Source organism: Alosa pseudoharengus, unplaced genomic scaffold, assembly GCF_046254945.1.
Source record: "Alosa pseudoharengus isolate Yale_2024_CS ecotype anadromous, Long Island Sound unplaced genomic scaffold, YU_APseudo_1.1 YU_APseudo_1.1_scf_10, whole genome shotgun sequence".
In the NCBI taxonomy this organism is placed as follows: Eukaryota; Metazoa; Chordata; class Actinopteri; order Clupeiformes; family Clupeidae; genus Alosa; species Alosa pseudoharengus.
Genome location: NW_027468565.1, coordinates 197,968 through 211,850, shown reverse-complemented (window position 1 = coordinate 211,850; position 13,883 = coordinate 197,968). Strand labels below are relative to the sequence as shown.

The following is a 13,883-nucleotide window of genomic DNA, read 5'->3' as shown; positions in this document are numbered from 1 at the left end:
ACAAATCTTTTGATATTGATCATGCATATGACAAAGAAAGACATGAGATTGTTGGTCATGGAATTTTGAAAATGCATCGCACTTAGACCTCAGATTATTTGCATTACCCCGGCATTACCACAAGGAAATGGTCGTACATCAAGTTTGAACCTGACGTGGAGATAAGCACTTTTCCACGTCAAAGACGTTTTTTATAAATCTGAGTGTTGGCATGGATTTGAGTGTACGCACAGTCTAAGATCAAATCTGTGCGTAAGAACGCTTTATAAATGAGGCCCCAGAGCTTCAATTCAAGCCCAAATTCGCTGCACAAACTTTTCAGGAAATACTTGTATTACACGCAAGAAACATGAAGACGTGCATATGTTTGTAATGACTGGAAGCGATGCAGGCCATAATTTTCCACAAATTTAAGCAGAAATAGGCCGACACCAAATGTTGAAAAAACTTTCATGTGTGATGAAGTCTTGGGTAGGCTATGTTATTCACCTATTCTGATTCTGAAGGAGAATATCTGCCTTTTGGAGATTATGATCGACTATTGACAGTGATAGTCACGGTGCGTCTCTGAATGGAGGTGCGTCTTTGCGTGTATACAGTACGACGGTGTCCACTAAGCATGCCATGCTTATTTCGACTCTCTGCCCAACATAGCTGGAGGATGTAATCATTATGATGATAGTGTCCGTAATGGACGTGGTACAGACAGCAGGGGTAGTAAAAATAGGGCTCTGAAGAACTAAAAAGTCACTATGATAACAGTTTGTGGTTAGAGGCTAGTAATAGTTTACTATTGTTGGTTTACATCTTAGGCCTACAGTTTTCCTGTTAATTTGTTATATGGGTAATATGACAAAAAAGAAAGTAAACCTGCTCAAATATGTTCAACATCCAGTATTTACTGAAAGGTGCATAATTTGAGATGCTTGCCATCCAGTGGCAAATTAGATGGGTAAATTTACCCCCTTCATAAATTTTTCTTTATACTCAAATATTTTTATATTTACAGTAGGACTTTATCTCTGACTACTTCCAACCCTTTTGAAATTTTTATGTCAAAATCCAATGGTGTTGTTTTCTTAACCCTGGCACCTAAAGTTTACCATGCAGGTTTAAATAAGTTATGAGAGGAAAATATTTGTATTTGGTGTGAAACACACACATAATTGTTTTTATGCTTTTTGTTTGTTTTTATAATTTGTATTAATATTTATTTTATCATTATTTTATTTATAAGCTAAGGTTGCTAGCACAGGTGACTAAAAAGAGATAAAAAGACTTGCACTTTCTGTTTGCAGTTTTGTGTAGTATTTGAAAAAAAAATATTGCATTTTCAGAAATAGCCGTTCTTTTTTGTATTATTCTTTAACACTGACATGGCCCTCCAATAAGATGACCATGGCCCCTGATTTAAAGCCTACCGTCAGAACAGGAGAACGGAGGATGCCATCTCTACAGCACTTCACTCCGACCTGTCCCACCTTGACAATAGTAACAACTATGTGAGAATGCTGTTCATTGACTTCAGTTCAGCATTCAACACCATAGTCCCCTCCAAACTGATCACCAAATTCAGTGAACTGGGCATCAATACCTCCCTCTGTAACTGGATTCTGGACTTCATAACCAACAGACCGCAGTCTGTTAGGTCAGATAAACTCACCTCCTCAACCCTCACCCTGAACACTGCCGTACCACAGGGCTGTGTGCTGAGCACTCTCCTTTTCTCCCTCCCTAACACCTACAACTGCACCCCTGTACATGGCTCTAACACCATTGTCAAGTTTGCAGAGGACACTATGGTGATTGGTCTCATCAGCACAACGCCTACAGGGAGGAGTAGAGATCCAGCACCTAACATCATGATACACCGACAACAACCTGGCTCTCAACACTATGAAGACCAAAGAGCTAATTGTGGACTTCAGGAATTCAAAAGCTAGCACACACATACTTAGCTTTACTGCAAACTGCTTTACACTCTCCTTAGAGAACGTTTACAATGTCGTTGTCAAAACATCATGTTAAATAGAGATGGTAGGCCTACTCTTTGTTATCTCCTTTGTAGCAGATCTAACTTGAATGTTATGCTACTCCATTTAATTGGGAACGCGTCTGAGCTCACAAGATGGAGAGAGAGCGGCAGGTTGTCATTGTTGATAATTGATATCTCCTTCTTATAAGAAACTTTTAAAAGGAAATCATGAAGGCAACAGTAGTTCCCACTACTGACCTTTTATAAACTGTGAGAGGCTACAGCCATAGGTATAGCACAAGCCATAGCAGAGCGGGCAGAAGATCATTGAGAAATAAACCCTGAATTATTCTTAAAGCGACAGTGCACAATTTATACATTTTGTTAAAAAACATCAAATTAGCAGTATTTTTTTAGCAATTAATATTTTAAAACAAATACTTTTGATACTAAATGATAGGCTATAAAAAACATATTTAGGGGGGTGGGGGGGGGGGGTGGGTTGTTGTGCGGCTCGCCGGCCAATTTTCAAAACCCAATGTGGCCCTTGAGCCAAAAAGTTTGCCCACCCCTGGTTTATACTGTACCACCTGTCTATACAACATTGCACTTTTCTGGTTAGATGCACTTTTCTGATTAGATGCAAACTGCATTTTGTTGTCTGTAGTCTGTACTTGTACTCTGCACAATGACAATAAAGTCAAATCTAATCTGATGTAATCTAAAAACACCTTGTGAATCTTGGCTTTTATGTGTGATCAAAACTGCTTTCTGCACTCTGCAAATACAGTTTGTAAAGTCTCTTGAGAAACAGGATATACCAGATAGATGTCTCTTAATACAGCAAAGCAACAGGTATAACACACCTCCAAAACCTGCATTCCAGTTTCGGTTGGGGTCCACTCCAACACAAGTAGGGTATCCAGGGTTAGGTTTTCTGGTCTTGCGCCACATACGATTCTTTGAACACATGAGTGCTTGGAGTTGGCTTAGATTTTAACTACAAAATATAAACTTCTGATTTATGCATCATATTCCTGGAGGTAACAAATTAAATATGGACACTTACAGAGTTATGAGTGAAATGGTAACCATCTGGATTGGTGACAATTTCAAGGAAGATGTCCATGCTGTCAAGGATTGCAGTAAGAGTAGGGTCGTGTCCATAGTCTGTCACAATCTGATCAGTGAAATGTAACCATGTACATATGACAAGTCACATATTGAGCAACTCACAAATTATGAAGGCAAACTGTACCAAACATATAGAGTTAAGAACTAAATGATTCATACCCATGTGGTGTGTCTGATGTTGCAGTGTTGTCACCTGGTTGCAATGTGAGTTGTGTGGGTGTGTGCAAGAGATATTTCCTTTCTCTCTCTTTCTGCTTGCTGCCAGTGGTCAGCTTTCAATCCTGTCTACGGCACTAATAGAGGGATTAATCCTATAGTCAATTGGACATCTCCATTCTTTAGGGCCACATCCTTGCCATACCGCGGCATCCCCTCCATTTCTCCACCAGGGGAGCTTGTTTGTCCATTGTTGTAACTGCTGTTGACTAAGTAAATGATGCATCTGTACTTTTGGTACCATAGTAACAATGATGTCCTAGTGGTAACAATTCCCATAGGTGGCGTAGTCAGCTACAACTTCCCCTTTGGTAAGGTCTGCTGTTTATTCTGATATATGGTTTGTCATGTGTTGAGTGAACAGTTTGTGAGATATTCCACCGAGACAAATGGGTGTGGAGATGGGTCATTTTTCAACAATTTATCACAGCAAATAGCGGCTGTAGCTAGCACCGTTTAAAAGTTGAGAAAAGGCTCTTTCATGTGATATCTGTGTGACGAGTAGGCTACTTCGCAAGTGGATCAACAGTAAAGAATGTGTGAATTTGGACAACAGTGAACTTTGTGTGCCTATGGTTCTGTCAAAAAGTGAAGCGCTAAGCCCATGCTGCAGGGAGACTGCGGCCCACTGGTAGCCTAGTTGGATAACTTCAAATCACTGCGATTTACCCTTAGGCTATAGGCTACTGATAACATTACATGATCCCTACTACAAGACACTTTCTTATTTTTAACCGTTGGGGCCTATGAAAATTTGCACGTATCTGATTTGTGGTATATCTATTTACCCGTCACAGTGGCCATAAATTGACCAAATTCACCCGCATTTGGCTGGTGGCGGGTGCTAATTTCCATCCCTGATATATATACAGTACCCTCCAAAATTATCGGTAACTTTGGTAAAGTTGACTACAAACGGGTATAAAAAATAATCTTTTGGTGTTTTATACAATGTATGTAATCTCACAATGGAAACCATGAGGAAAAATACAACCTTGAAGAAAAGCAAATTTATCTGAGAAAAAGGGAAATCTCAAAAACATGTCGCTCACAATTATTGGCACCCCTAGAAAAATCTCATATTCAAAATGTAACAGAATCATTTCCCTATCTGATTTCAACTTCTTTAAGTTAATCAGAATGTCTGTGAACTTTCAGAAGTAGTTCATGACTTTCTTTTTCTCTTAGGTATGAAAATAACGTGACACAGAGGCTAAATCCCCTAGTCATTTTTCAACATAGGAAAGACAAGAAAATACACTAAATTTAAATAAAAAGAAAGTGTGTTGACATTGTAAGTTTAATGGCTGTAAAAACTGGGTATTTTGTTGAAAATGCCAATATTTACAGTTAAAACAATGATTAAAAATGTTTAATCAACTGGAAATGTGACAATATCTTGACCCCATGCACGTGTTGCCACTGTTGGAAAGTTACAGAAAAAGGTTTCACCTTGGGGTCACCAAGTCCCCCAAAAAATCTTCAAGTGACCTTACTGCTAATGCTAATGCTGGGCGGTGGTAGTGTAGTGATTAAGGAGCTGGGCTAGCGTGCAGTAGTCTGAGGGCTCTATCTTCCGTGCCGGCGCAATTGACTTTGTATACTCGCGCGTTTGTCTTTCCTATTTTGCAGTCAGCGCATATTGGAATTTTCCCTCCACAGGTACATGCCTGTAAATTAGGGAATTCGATTGCACCCACGGGGGCGGTTCAGCGAAAAGACGGGGCGTGTTCCGGCGCAAACGTTCACTGTTGATATTTTGCAGTTTCAGAAAACAATTCCGCCACAGACCAGGAACTCCCTGGTCTAAAGTCTGTGGCGAAAATGCAGATGCTATTTCAAGGGCGCATGCATGACCACAGGCCTGCATGAATGAATGCGTTGCACACCAATCTACAGACACCTCCGTGCACAGACGGAAACATTCAAAGCCTTGATAATATTTGTCCATTTCCCGGTTTTGTTCGTGCATTGGTGACCTAAATATTTAGTAGCCTATATAGTACAACATCTACATGCAATATCTTTACAACAACGCCTAATTACGACCTATTAATCTGGACAACTTTATAGGCTACAGCCCTATAAAGGCTAAAGTTACTTTTAGTTTTGTTCCAATTTACCGTTGTGTAAGGTTTTAAGCACCATAATTTTGCCTACCTTGTTGTAGCCCATCTGAAATAACTCCAAGCTTTGCTATGTTCCCTCCATCCTTTCGTTATTTTCAAAAAACGTTTTATATCCATGATGGCCTTGAAGTCTTGAGTTAGTGAATTAGCTTAAATCAGCTTTTCATGTGCTGTTAACCAGCAACAGATAGTACAAGAAAGCAGCAAGTATGGTTACAATTTCTGTACAATTTCTGTAGTTGCTGCATCCATTCATTGTTATTCTCTCTCCTGCTCAAATAAATGTTGTGCGTGAATTAAGTTGATGATAACGTGTTTACAAACTCTGCTTTACAGAAAATATTGTAAATAGTCTACTGTCACGCAGTTAATGGGATACTGTGCAGAGTTGAAAGTTAGGTCAACTTAAACGAAGCCCTGCTTGGCCGCCTGTGCTGCGCAACGCACACTTAGCTCCTCTCATCTATACAATGTAGTTCCCATTTCTGTAAACCATACATAATTTCAAAGAAAAATATTACCACTCGAGGGAAATCAGTGTGGTGTCCATGTGAAAAAATAGGCATAAATCTAGCGTACACATTTTCACGAATCACTGATGTGTTGATGACATAAATTAGGAAATGTTAGAGGACTTAAGGAGACGTGATGTTGAACTGCATGCCGATGCCATTTAACCCAAATGCCCCAGCGGCAGCACGGGAGAGAAGAGATTAACTGACAGAAGATATGCATTGTCTATAGAGAGGTAATGTTAGATTACATTGTACATTGCAAATATATCACCATGCATTCATAACCTCGTGATTCAGTGAGAATGATCGATCCCAAAACATCGGAAAGTATGTCTTTGTGACAATTCTGTATTACATTTTGTGAAGATGAAAAATCAATAGCTAACTGTTCCCAACTGAACAGTGATTATAGCGCTGTGAACGCTCCTGGCTGCGCCTGGCAAATACGCCACCATAATAGCAATCAGCTATGTAACAAGCGTGCCTGTTGTTAAAGGGAATGTGAGATGACGCTCTGATTGGTTTATTGCACGTTACGCCCAAACCACACCCATGATTAATGTAGCTACTTCAGACAACCCCATTTTAGATTTGCGTCGGGCGCAACAGTCAAATATCCCGCCGGTAAAATAGCATCAGCGCCCGAGCCGCCCACAAAGTGAATTGCGTTTTGCGCAAAGACACTTCCGTTTTAGACCATTAAAATAGGGCCCTGAAAGTTGTTGGTTCAATTCCCGGCTTCCACCGTTGTGCCCTTGAACAAGGCACTTAACCCCAAGTAGCTCCGGGGACAATGTGATCCCTTGTAATATAGTTGACATATGTAAGTCACTTTGGTCAAGAAGTGTCTGCTAAATGTAATGTAATGTAATAGTTTATTTAGAAGGCATGCCAGGTAAAAGCCTGTCCAGTCATTTAATTACAAATGTAAATGGCAGGAGTTACTGAATGGTACAGTGACTTTGTCTGGAAGTGCTGTCTACTTTTAGATGAAATGAAATTTGCGCTCTTTGGCCTGAAACACTTTAGGTGTGTTTAGCATAAATAGAAGAATGACTATACTGAAAAGATACCCATGCCCAATGAGCATTATGGTGGAAGGATATTGTTTTTATTCCAAAAGGCCTTGGGAACCTAATTAAGGTGCATGGTATCATGAACCCCAAGAAAAAATGGAACGTTTTCAAAGGAAATCTGTCAATCTCTGCCAAGACACTAAAAGTGTGTCATGATTGGATCATTCATCAGGTCGATGAACCAAAACAAATGTCCAGATCAAAACAAAAATTGATTGAACACAAAATCAAACTTCTGCCATTGTCATCTCAGTCCCCTGATCTAAACTCCATAGAAAAATAGTGGGGTGAGTCCAAGAGGAGAATGCACAAGTGTGGACCTAGGAATTTGGACAATCTGGGAGGATTTTGTAAAGATGAATGGTCTTCAATCCCTTGCTTTGTATTCCAACTTCATGGGGTGTCATATGAGAATATTACAAGCTGTTTTATTGGCAAAGGGAGGCTAAAGAAGGTATTACAAGCAGGTAACAGTAATTACAAAGGTGTCAGTAATTGTGAGCGACATGTTTTTGTTAAAAATAGATAGATAGATAGATAGATAGATAGATAGATAGATAGATAGATAAATACTTTATTGATCCCCAAGGGGAAATTCAAGAATATTTATTATAAAAAAAAAAAATTCTTCATGAGATTTCCCTATTCCTCAAAATAAATGTTTAGTCAACTTTAGCAGAGGTGCCAATAATTCTGGAGGGTACTGTATGCTGAGAAAATACCCTCTAACCCTCAAAAAAGACAACACTGGTTGTGATATTGGTGAGTTTCTGTGACCCAAATAGGAGACTGGACACTGTCATTCAGGCTCTCTTCTATGTGTATCATGTGATAAGGATATGATTTTATCGTTTGTACAATACAAAATGTGTTTCTTAACCACTCTCTTGTTTTGGCTTGGTATCATACTGTAAAATGTATTTTGATACTGTTCCAACCCTCTTCAACCCATTGCTGTGACAATATTCAAAAGTTTCCCTGGAGACAATCACATCTTGACTGTTTATAGTATGAATTTACCTTTCTTTTTTATGTTCATGTGTGATGTGTATATATAATACTGAAATACTGTGTTGATAAGGTCTTGGAAAGTGTTACCACTTGCATGTGTTAACTAAATCTATTTCAATTGTCTGCAGCGCACTTTCTCAGCAAATTATTTTGTATACTGTACTTTGCATTCGAAATGGTGAAGTGAAGATTCGACTGGCTAGTTAGTGATTGAAAGAGTCTAATCATGTGAATTGTTATGTTTGCTATCTTCCTTTTGCAGACGAGGTATTTTACATTTTCTGTGAGCAGTTTTGTGAATTGAGCAACCTAGTTTCAGAAACCATTTGTAAACGGTTGTAAACAGTTGTAAAAAATGGAATATAAAGATTTAACCTTCTTTGCAAACCAGGTTCCACTGGCCTGTGTGACCCACTCCCGAGAATGTATTCCAGTATCAATCCAGATTCCTGGACGATTGAATCCACCTGTGCTAAACTAACAGAGATAAATGCAACACATCATTGCATGAAGATATCAGCTGTAACATCATCTCTTTTAGCCTCAGTTTACAAGGTGGAACTATACACCTTAGAGGAAAGCACTTTAATCTATCAGCCATGAGAGTTAGACTTAGCGGCGAATTCTCCCCAAAGCTCTTTTTTACGCACTTTTCAGTTACGCGCATTCTCCCATTCCCACTTCTGATACACCCACAGCACGCAAGTTCGAAATCAATGTGGCCTTATGAAAGAGGCGTGATTTATTTAAAATAGAACCAGACTGATCCACCACCTTGTTAATTTAAGTTGATATGAAAACGTAGAACATGGACTTTCTCATTGACCTTCTGAATGCCATTTAAATCCAGAAAGAACACAAACCAGTCTTTGATTTTAAAAATGTAAGCAGTGGTGAACTGAATAGCGAATGGCCTACAGTAAAATGGTGTGTCATCACACAGCCTAACAACGAATTTAATTGATTGAATTCACTTTTGCTTTGAGGTTTGTTTATAAAGTGTCAAGACATGCTTGAGGTGTGTTCATAATTTAAAAACTCACTGTTGAGAAAGAAAGTTTCAATGGCCACTGCTAATCTCATAATATCAATTTATCTATGTTAACAAAGCTGTAGACTAATACCTGCAGTTTCGAATACAGTAGCATAACAATACCAGCATCCATCACAAACGAATCAAGAGACAGGAGAATATAAACTATGCTGCTCGACAATAGTGCAGACGTTCATGCAAATGTATGGATGACTTCGGTCGAGTTGGAAAGAAACGGTCGGATTCGAACGAAGTAGGCTATGGGATTATGACTTCATGTCAAGTTAAAACTGAAGATGCACAGTCGGTAAGCTCCAATTATAACGAGGTTTTCACTATTTAACAATGTAGCCTCATGGATAAGTTAATGTCGGGAAATATACCACCGAGTGACACTGTAATGGGGGGAAACATAAAAGCCTTATCAGCACCCAATTTGATACTGTAATATTAATTTGTAATATTCTGTGCAACCTACATGTATTTAGAACTAGGCCTAACTGCTGACATCGAGCAACATGCTGTTTCACCTTTTAGTGGCGCTGGACCTTAATACAACCCTCGGGAATGCATAGCTGAAAAGGTGCTTCAGCCAGTGTCAGAATGCGCGCAAGAGTTACTGTATATACATCAGAAACGGACAGATTTTGGGGTTGCTCCTCCCAAAACATGTAACTCCCTCCACCGTGCGTAAATGACAGAATTAAGTGGACGGGAGAATTCGCGCAGGCTAAAAAGCGATTAGTTACACACTTTTTTGACTTGCACATAGGAGAATGCCCCCAAATGACTACCACATCCATGATTTAGGAGATTTATAATAAGGCAATTCCATGCAAAGGTCATCCTTACCATGGAAAAAAAAAGTTGTGCGTACGCAAATAGAGCTGTTGTTAAAATCTTCATTTAGGTCTATATTTTATTGTTTGTAATTGATCTGATTGAATTTGATGGAGAATTACACTCTTTTTACATCATAAATATGGTGTGCAACCATACAGAAACAACATTTTTCACATGGTAATATTATACATATTTAAAAAGTGGATAAATGGACCCAAGGTTCAAACAAATTGTGTCATTTGACAAATTCCATATTGACAAGGGAATGGTAGAGCAATGTCTATGCTCAGCTTGCCTTTAAGAGCACTACCCCTTACATGTAAGGCTTTTGTTTTTAAGACAGCAAGTTCCATGGCCATGTCACATCCATAACGTTTTATAGGAAAAGTTTATGCTACACATACAGTGTTGATGCGACAATGTCCAAAGTGTCTGTGCAAAGCTAATTTATATCAATGTAAAGTGTTATGACCTAATTGTGCCCCTTTCTTACTTTTAAAACCTTTAATGGTGCGTTATGGATGTGACGTTATGGATGTTACATAATGTGACTTTACAAGACTGGAGACTTTATTATACCTCAAAGCCGATAAAACGTCTGTTCTGGTGGCAGTTTTAACGCATTTCGGGCCCTATCATGACATTCTAAAGTGCATCGTCACTCGTCAAAAGTCTATTCAAATTTAGTAGGATGTCCAGTTCACATTGGGAGGGGTTTCGTTCTCAAAAGTGGAGCGCATGGCGTTAAACCAATGAGAATGACATCTGTCATTCCTTTTAACGGCGCAACGCGCGATATGTCAAATAAATGCATCGGTATTTTGGCATTCAACGGCGCATTTGAAGGACTCGTCTATTATTTGAACTCATTGGCAAAGTGAAACTAACTTCACCATCAGTCAACGACAAGACAGTTATATGCAGTTACTTTCACTATTGACTGACAATGGGTTACCATCGAAAACATAGGCTGGAAAAAGCAACACTTATCCTAATGTTGCTCAAATTACTGAATAAAACAACATTTATCCTGCAGAGGAGTTGCTTATATCTCGTGACAGTGCGTCTTCAGCTGTGCTCCATACGTGTCTCTCGCCTCTCCCCTAATCACTTTTAACCGTCATTACCAATTTGCAAATGATGGTGAATAACTACTCATCATGAGATGTACAGTATTTCGTAATATCTTTATTCTAATTATGTTTCCCATTGTAATCGTGCAATTTAATGCTTTGCATGGACGTGCGCTGGTGTGCGTTCATGAATGATAGACGGATGGTGCGTGCACCTGCCAATATGACTGTTGACATGCGCTCTTAAAATAGCATATGAACAACTCGCCATTGACTTCTGACCAGGTTTAGGTGGTGTATGATTTTTAGACAATGCGCGAGTCCCCTCCCTAGGTTGTTAATTGCCACACCCCTGGGCACAATGCTTAAAAAATAAACGTGCAAAATACCGAATTCAACTTTCCGCGGGTGAATAACGAGTATTACGCCATGCGCTGGTGACCCAAAATACAGCCCTTCATCTTAGTGTTTACAATTGACATTTCAAAGATTATTAGGTTGATCAAAACCACAGGGAGGCCTTGCCTAACCATTAGCAAAACAAACATAATATTAAAATACCTCCAGTGATTAGCCTAGCCATAGCCTATTTTCAAGTGGCCTAATAAAATGAAAATCTGAGCGATTATCTTCCTGTAACTGTCATACCCTTTTTGTACAGTAACTGGATTATCGTGTTAGCTGGTGAAGATGGCTGACTTTGCAGCTGGAGTTAACATAGCAACCTCCTTCTGTTGTAGATCTGTTCAGCCTGCCGTTCACATCTGTTTAACACAGTTTAATTTGAAATGTGACGCGATATGCCAGCATTTGAAGTGTCAGGTCCTCTGTAGCTAATACCCACAGAGTAACATGAGTAACGGCAGCAATAAACTAGATGTACCACATAGCGGTACAAAATATTACCGCATCTCAGTCCTGCATATTCTCTTCGCAAAAATAAATCACGCTTGTCATTTTGTCTCCATCTCCTACTCCTGCAACTCATGTGCATGTAAATGAGTGTGTGCATATGTGAGTTTGCTTTTGTTTATAAGAGTGTGTGTGTGTCTCTGTGTGTGTGCATGTGCGTGCCTGTGTTTGTGTGTTTATGTGTGTGTGTGTGTGTGTGTGTGTGTGTGTGTGTATACATGCGCACATGCGTATGCGTGCCTGTGTGTGTGTGTTTATGTGTCTGCATTCATGTGGGTGGGTGTTTGTGCATGTGTGTGTGTGTGTGTGTGTGTGTGCTTGCCTGTCTGTATGTGTTTATGTGTGTGTGTGCTTGCCAGTCTGTATGTGTGCGACTGCGTGCGTGCGTGCGCGCGTGTGTGTGTGTGTGTGCATGTGCGTGTGTGTGCATGTGCGTGTGTGCACGTGCGCGTGCATGTACTTTATGTGTGCAAATCACAAATGAGTGGGTATGGGTTAGGTTGATGCGGGCTTATGAGACTAACATACCATAAATATTTTGTCATCTTGGGTGCAATGGTTCAGGTAGGGCAAGTTATTTAGGGGAGTGGCCACCAAGTTTCATGTTCCCTGGTGTTTTAGTAACCCGGGAATCACTGACCAAAATTGATGATTAAATTTTATTTTTTATATTTTAAATGACTTGTTGTCCTGATTCTTCCTGTGGATCTTAGTGGGCACTGAGGAAGCAATAATTTGATCGCTAGTTTTTCATGATTACTATTTCAATTGTTTCATATCAAAATTCACTACTTAATTATGTGTTTTATGTAGTTTGTCGAGGACTGGTTCAGACACGTGAAACCGTCACATCCATAACGCCAGTTTTTTCTACATAATGCATTACGAAAATGACGCATAGTTTCAAAAACACACTTTTTGTGTTCATTCAAGTCTCCTTCATGCTACATATATCATAGTTTCGGCAGTTTCCTTCAAAATTCATAGAGTTCTGTAATCTCTCACAAAAGTGTATCCATTTCATGTCACATCCATAACGCTAATAAAATGCCTTGTATTCTTAGGATGAAATTGATTATATGAAATTTGAGGATTTCTCAGTATTCAGAGGACAGATGTTACATTACAAGTTATGCAAATTAATTCACTGATACTAATTTTGCCCCCACTCTAAGGCATTTTGTTTACCAATATGAGTCCAATTGTCACATCCATAACGCTGGAACTGCCCAATACAGTTTACAATTACACATTGATGAAATCTTGGATGTTGGTAGAGATTTACCTTAAGCACATTCAGAGGACGTCCCTCATAGCTCTCACCAATAACAATTTTGCTAACAAGGTTTGGGTTCTCAGCCACCAGCATGTCCATGAAATTGTATATCTGAAATGATAGAAATATACATATTCATTACTCAAAACATGGTGAACTATTCAAGAACTACTCCAAAGCAATAAACCAAATGTGAATTTTGATGACAAGTGAAGCTAACCTCAGTCAGAGTATGGTAGTTGGCATAATCATAGGCATCTGTGTTTTTGAGCTGGCCTGCACGAGCCGCAAACATCACTTGCTGCTCCTCATCAAGGACATCCTAGAAACAGTGTGTGGGCACAGTGAGGAGTAAATGATTGTCCCAGTAACTCAGCGCTAAATTTAATGTACTGTGTGGATTTGCTACTTGAGTTCATCTCCACATTCCCTGGTATTATAATACTCAGATGACTATCTATACCATGAATAGACTTTTTCATATTCATTTTAATGAGTAAGCTAGCCATGCATCATGAGTAAAAGTGAAATTGTGAAATTTGCTAGAAAATGACTATTAATTCACTATGAATGATGAAAACTTTTCAATAGTGTAAAATACAATTAGATAGATAGATAGATAGATAGATAGATAGATAGATAGATAGATACTTTATTGATCCCCAGGGGAAATTCAAGGTCTCAGCAGCA

The 13,883-nt window shown here is 39.2% G+C and overlaps 1 protein-coding gene across 2 annotated transcripts in view; it reads right to left on the bottom strand.

Moving 5' to 3' along the window:
- The window catches only part of LOC143141808 (carboxypeptidase A1-like), a 29,288-nt gene that overhangs the window by 2,853 nt on the left and 12,552 nt on the right, over positions 1–13,883 (bottom strand). For both annotated transcript variants that reach the window (XM_076302518.1, XM_076302524.1), the window contains exons 4-8: positions 13,414–13,515; positions 13,203–13,304; positions 8,432–8,533; positions 3,045–3,155; positions 2,842–2,935 (exon numbers count right to left, since the gene is read on the bottom strand). In XM_076302518.1, the coding sequence (XP_076158633.1) occupies positions 2,842–2,935; positions 3,045–3,155; positions 8,432–8,533; positions 13,203–13,304; positions 13,414–13,515 (511 nt within the window). The remainder of the gene's footprint in view (positions 1–2,841; positions 2,936–3,044; positions 3,156–8,431; positions 8,534–13,202; positions 13,305–13,413; positions 13,516–13,883) is intronic.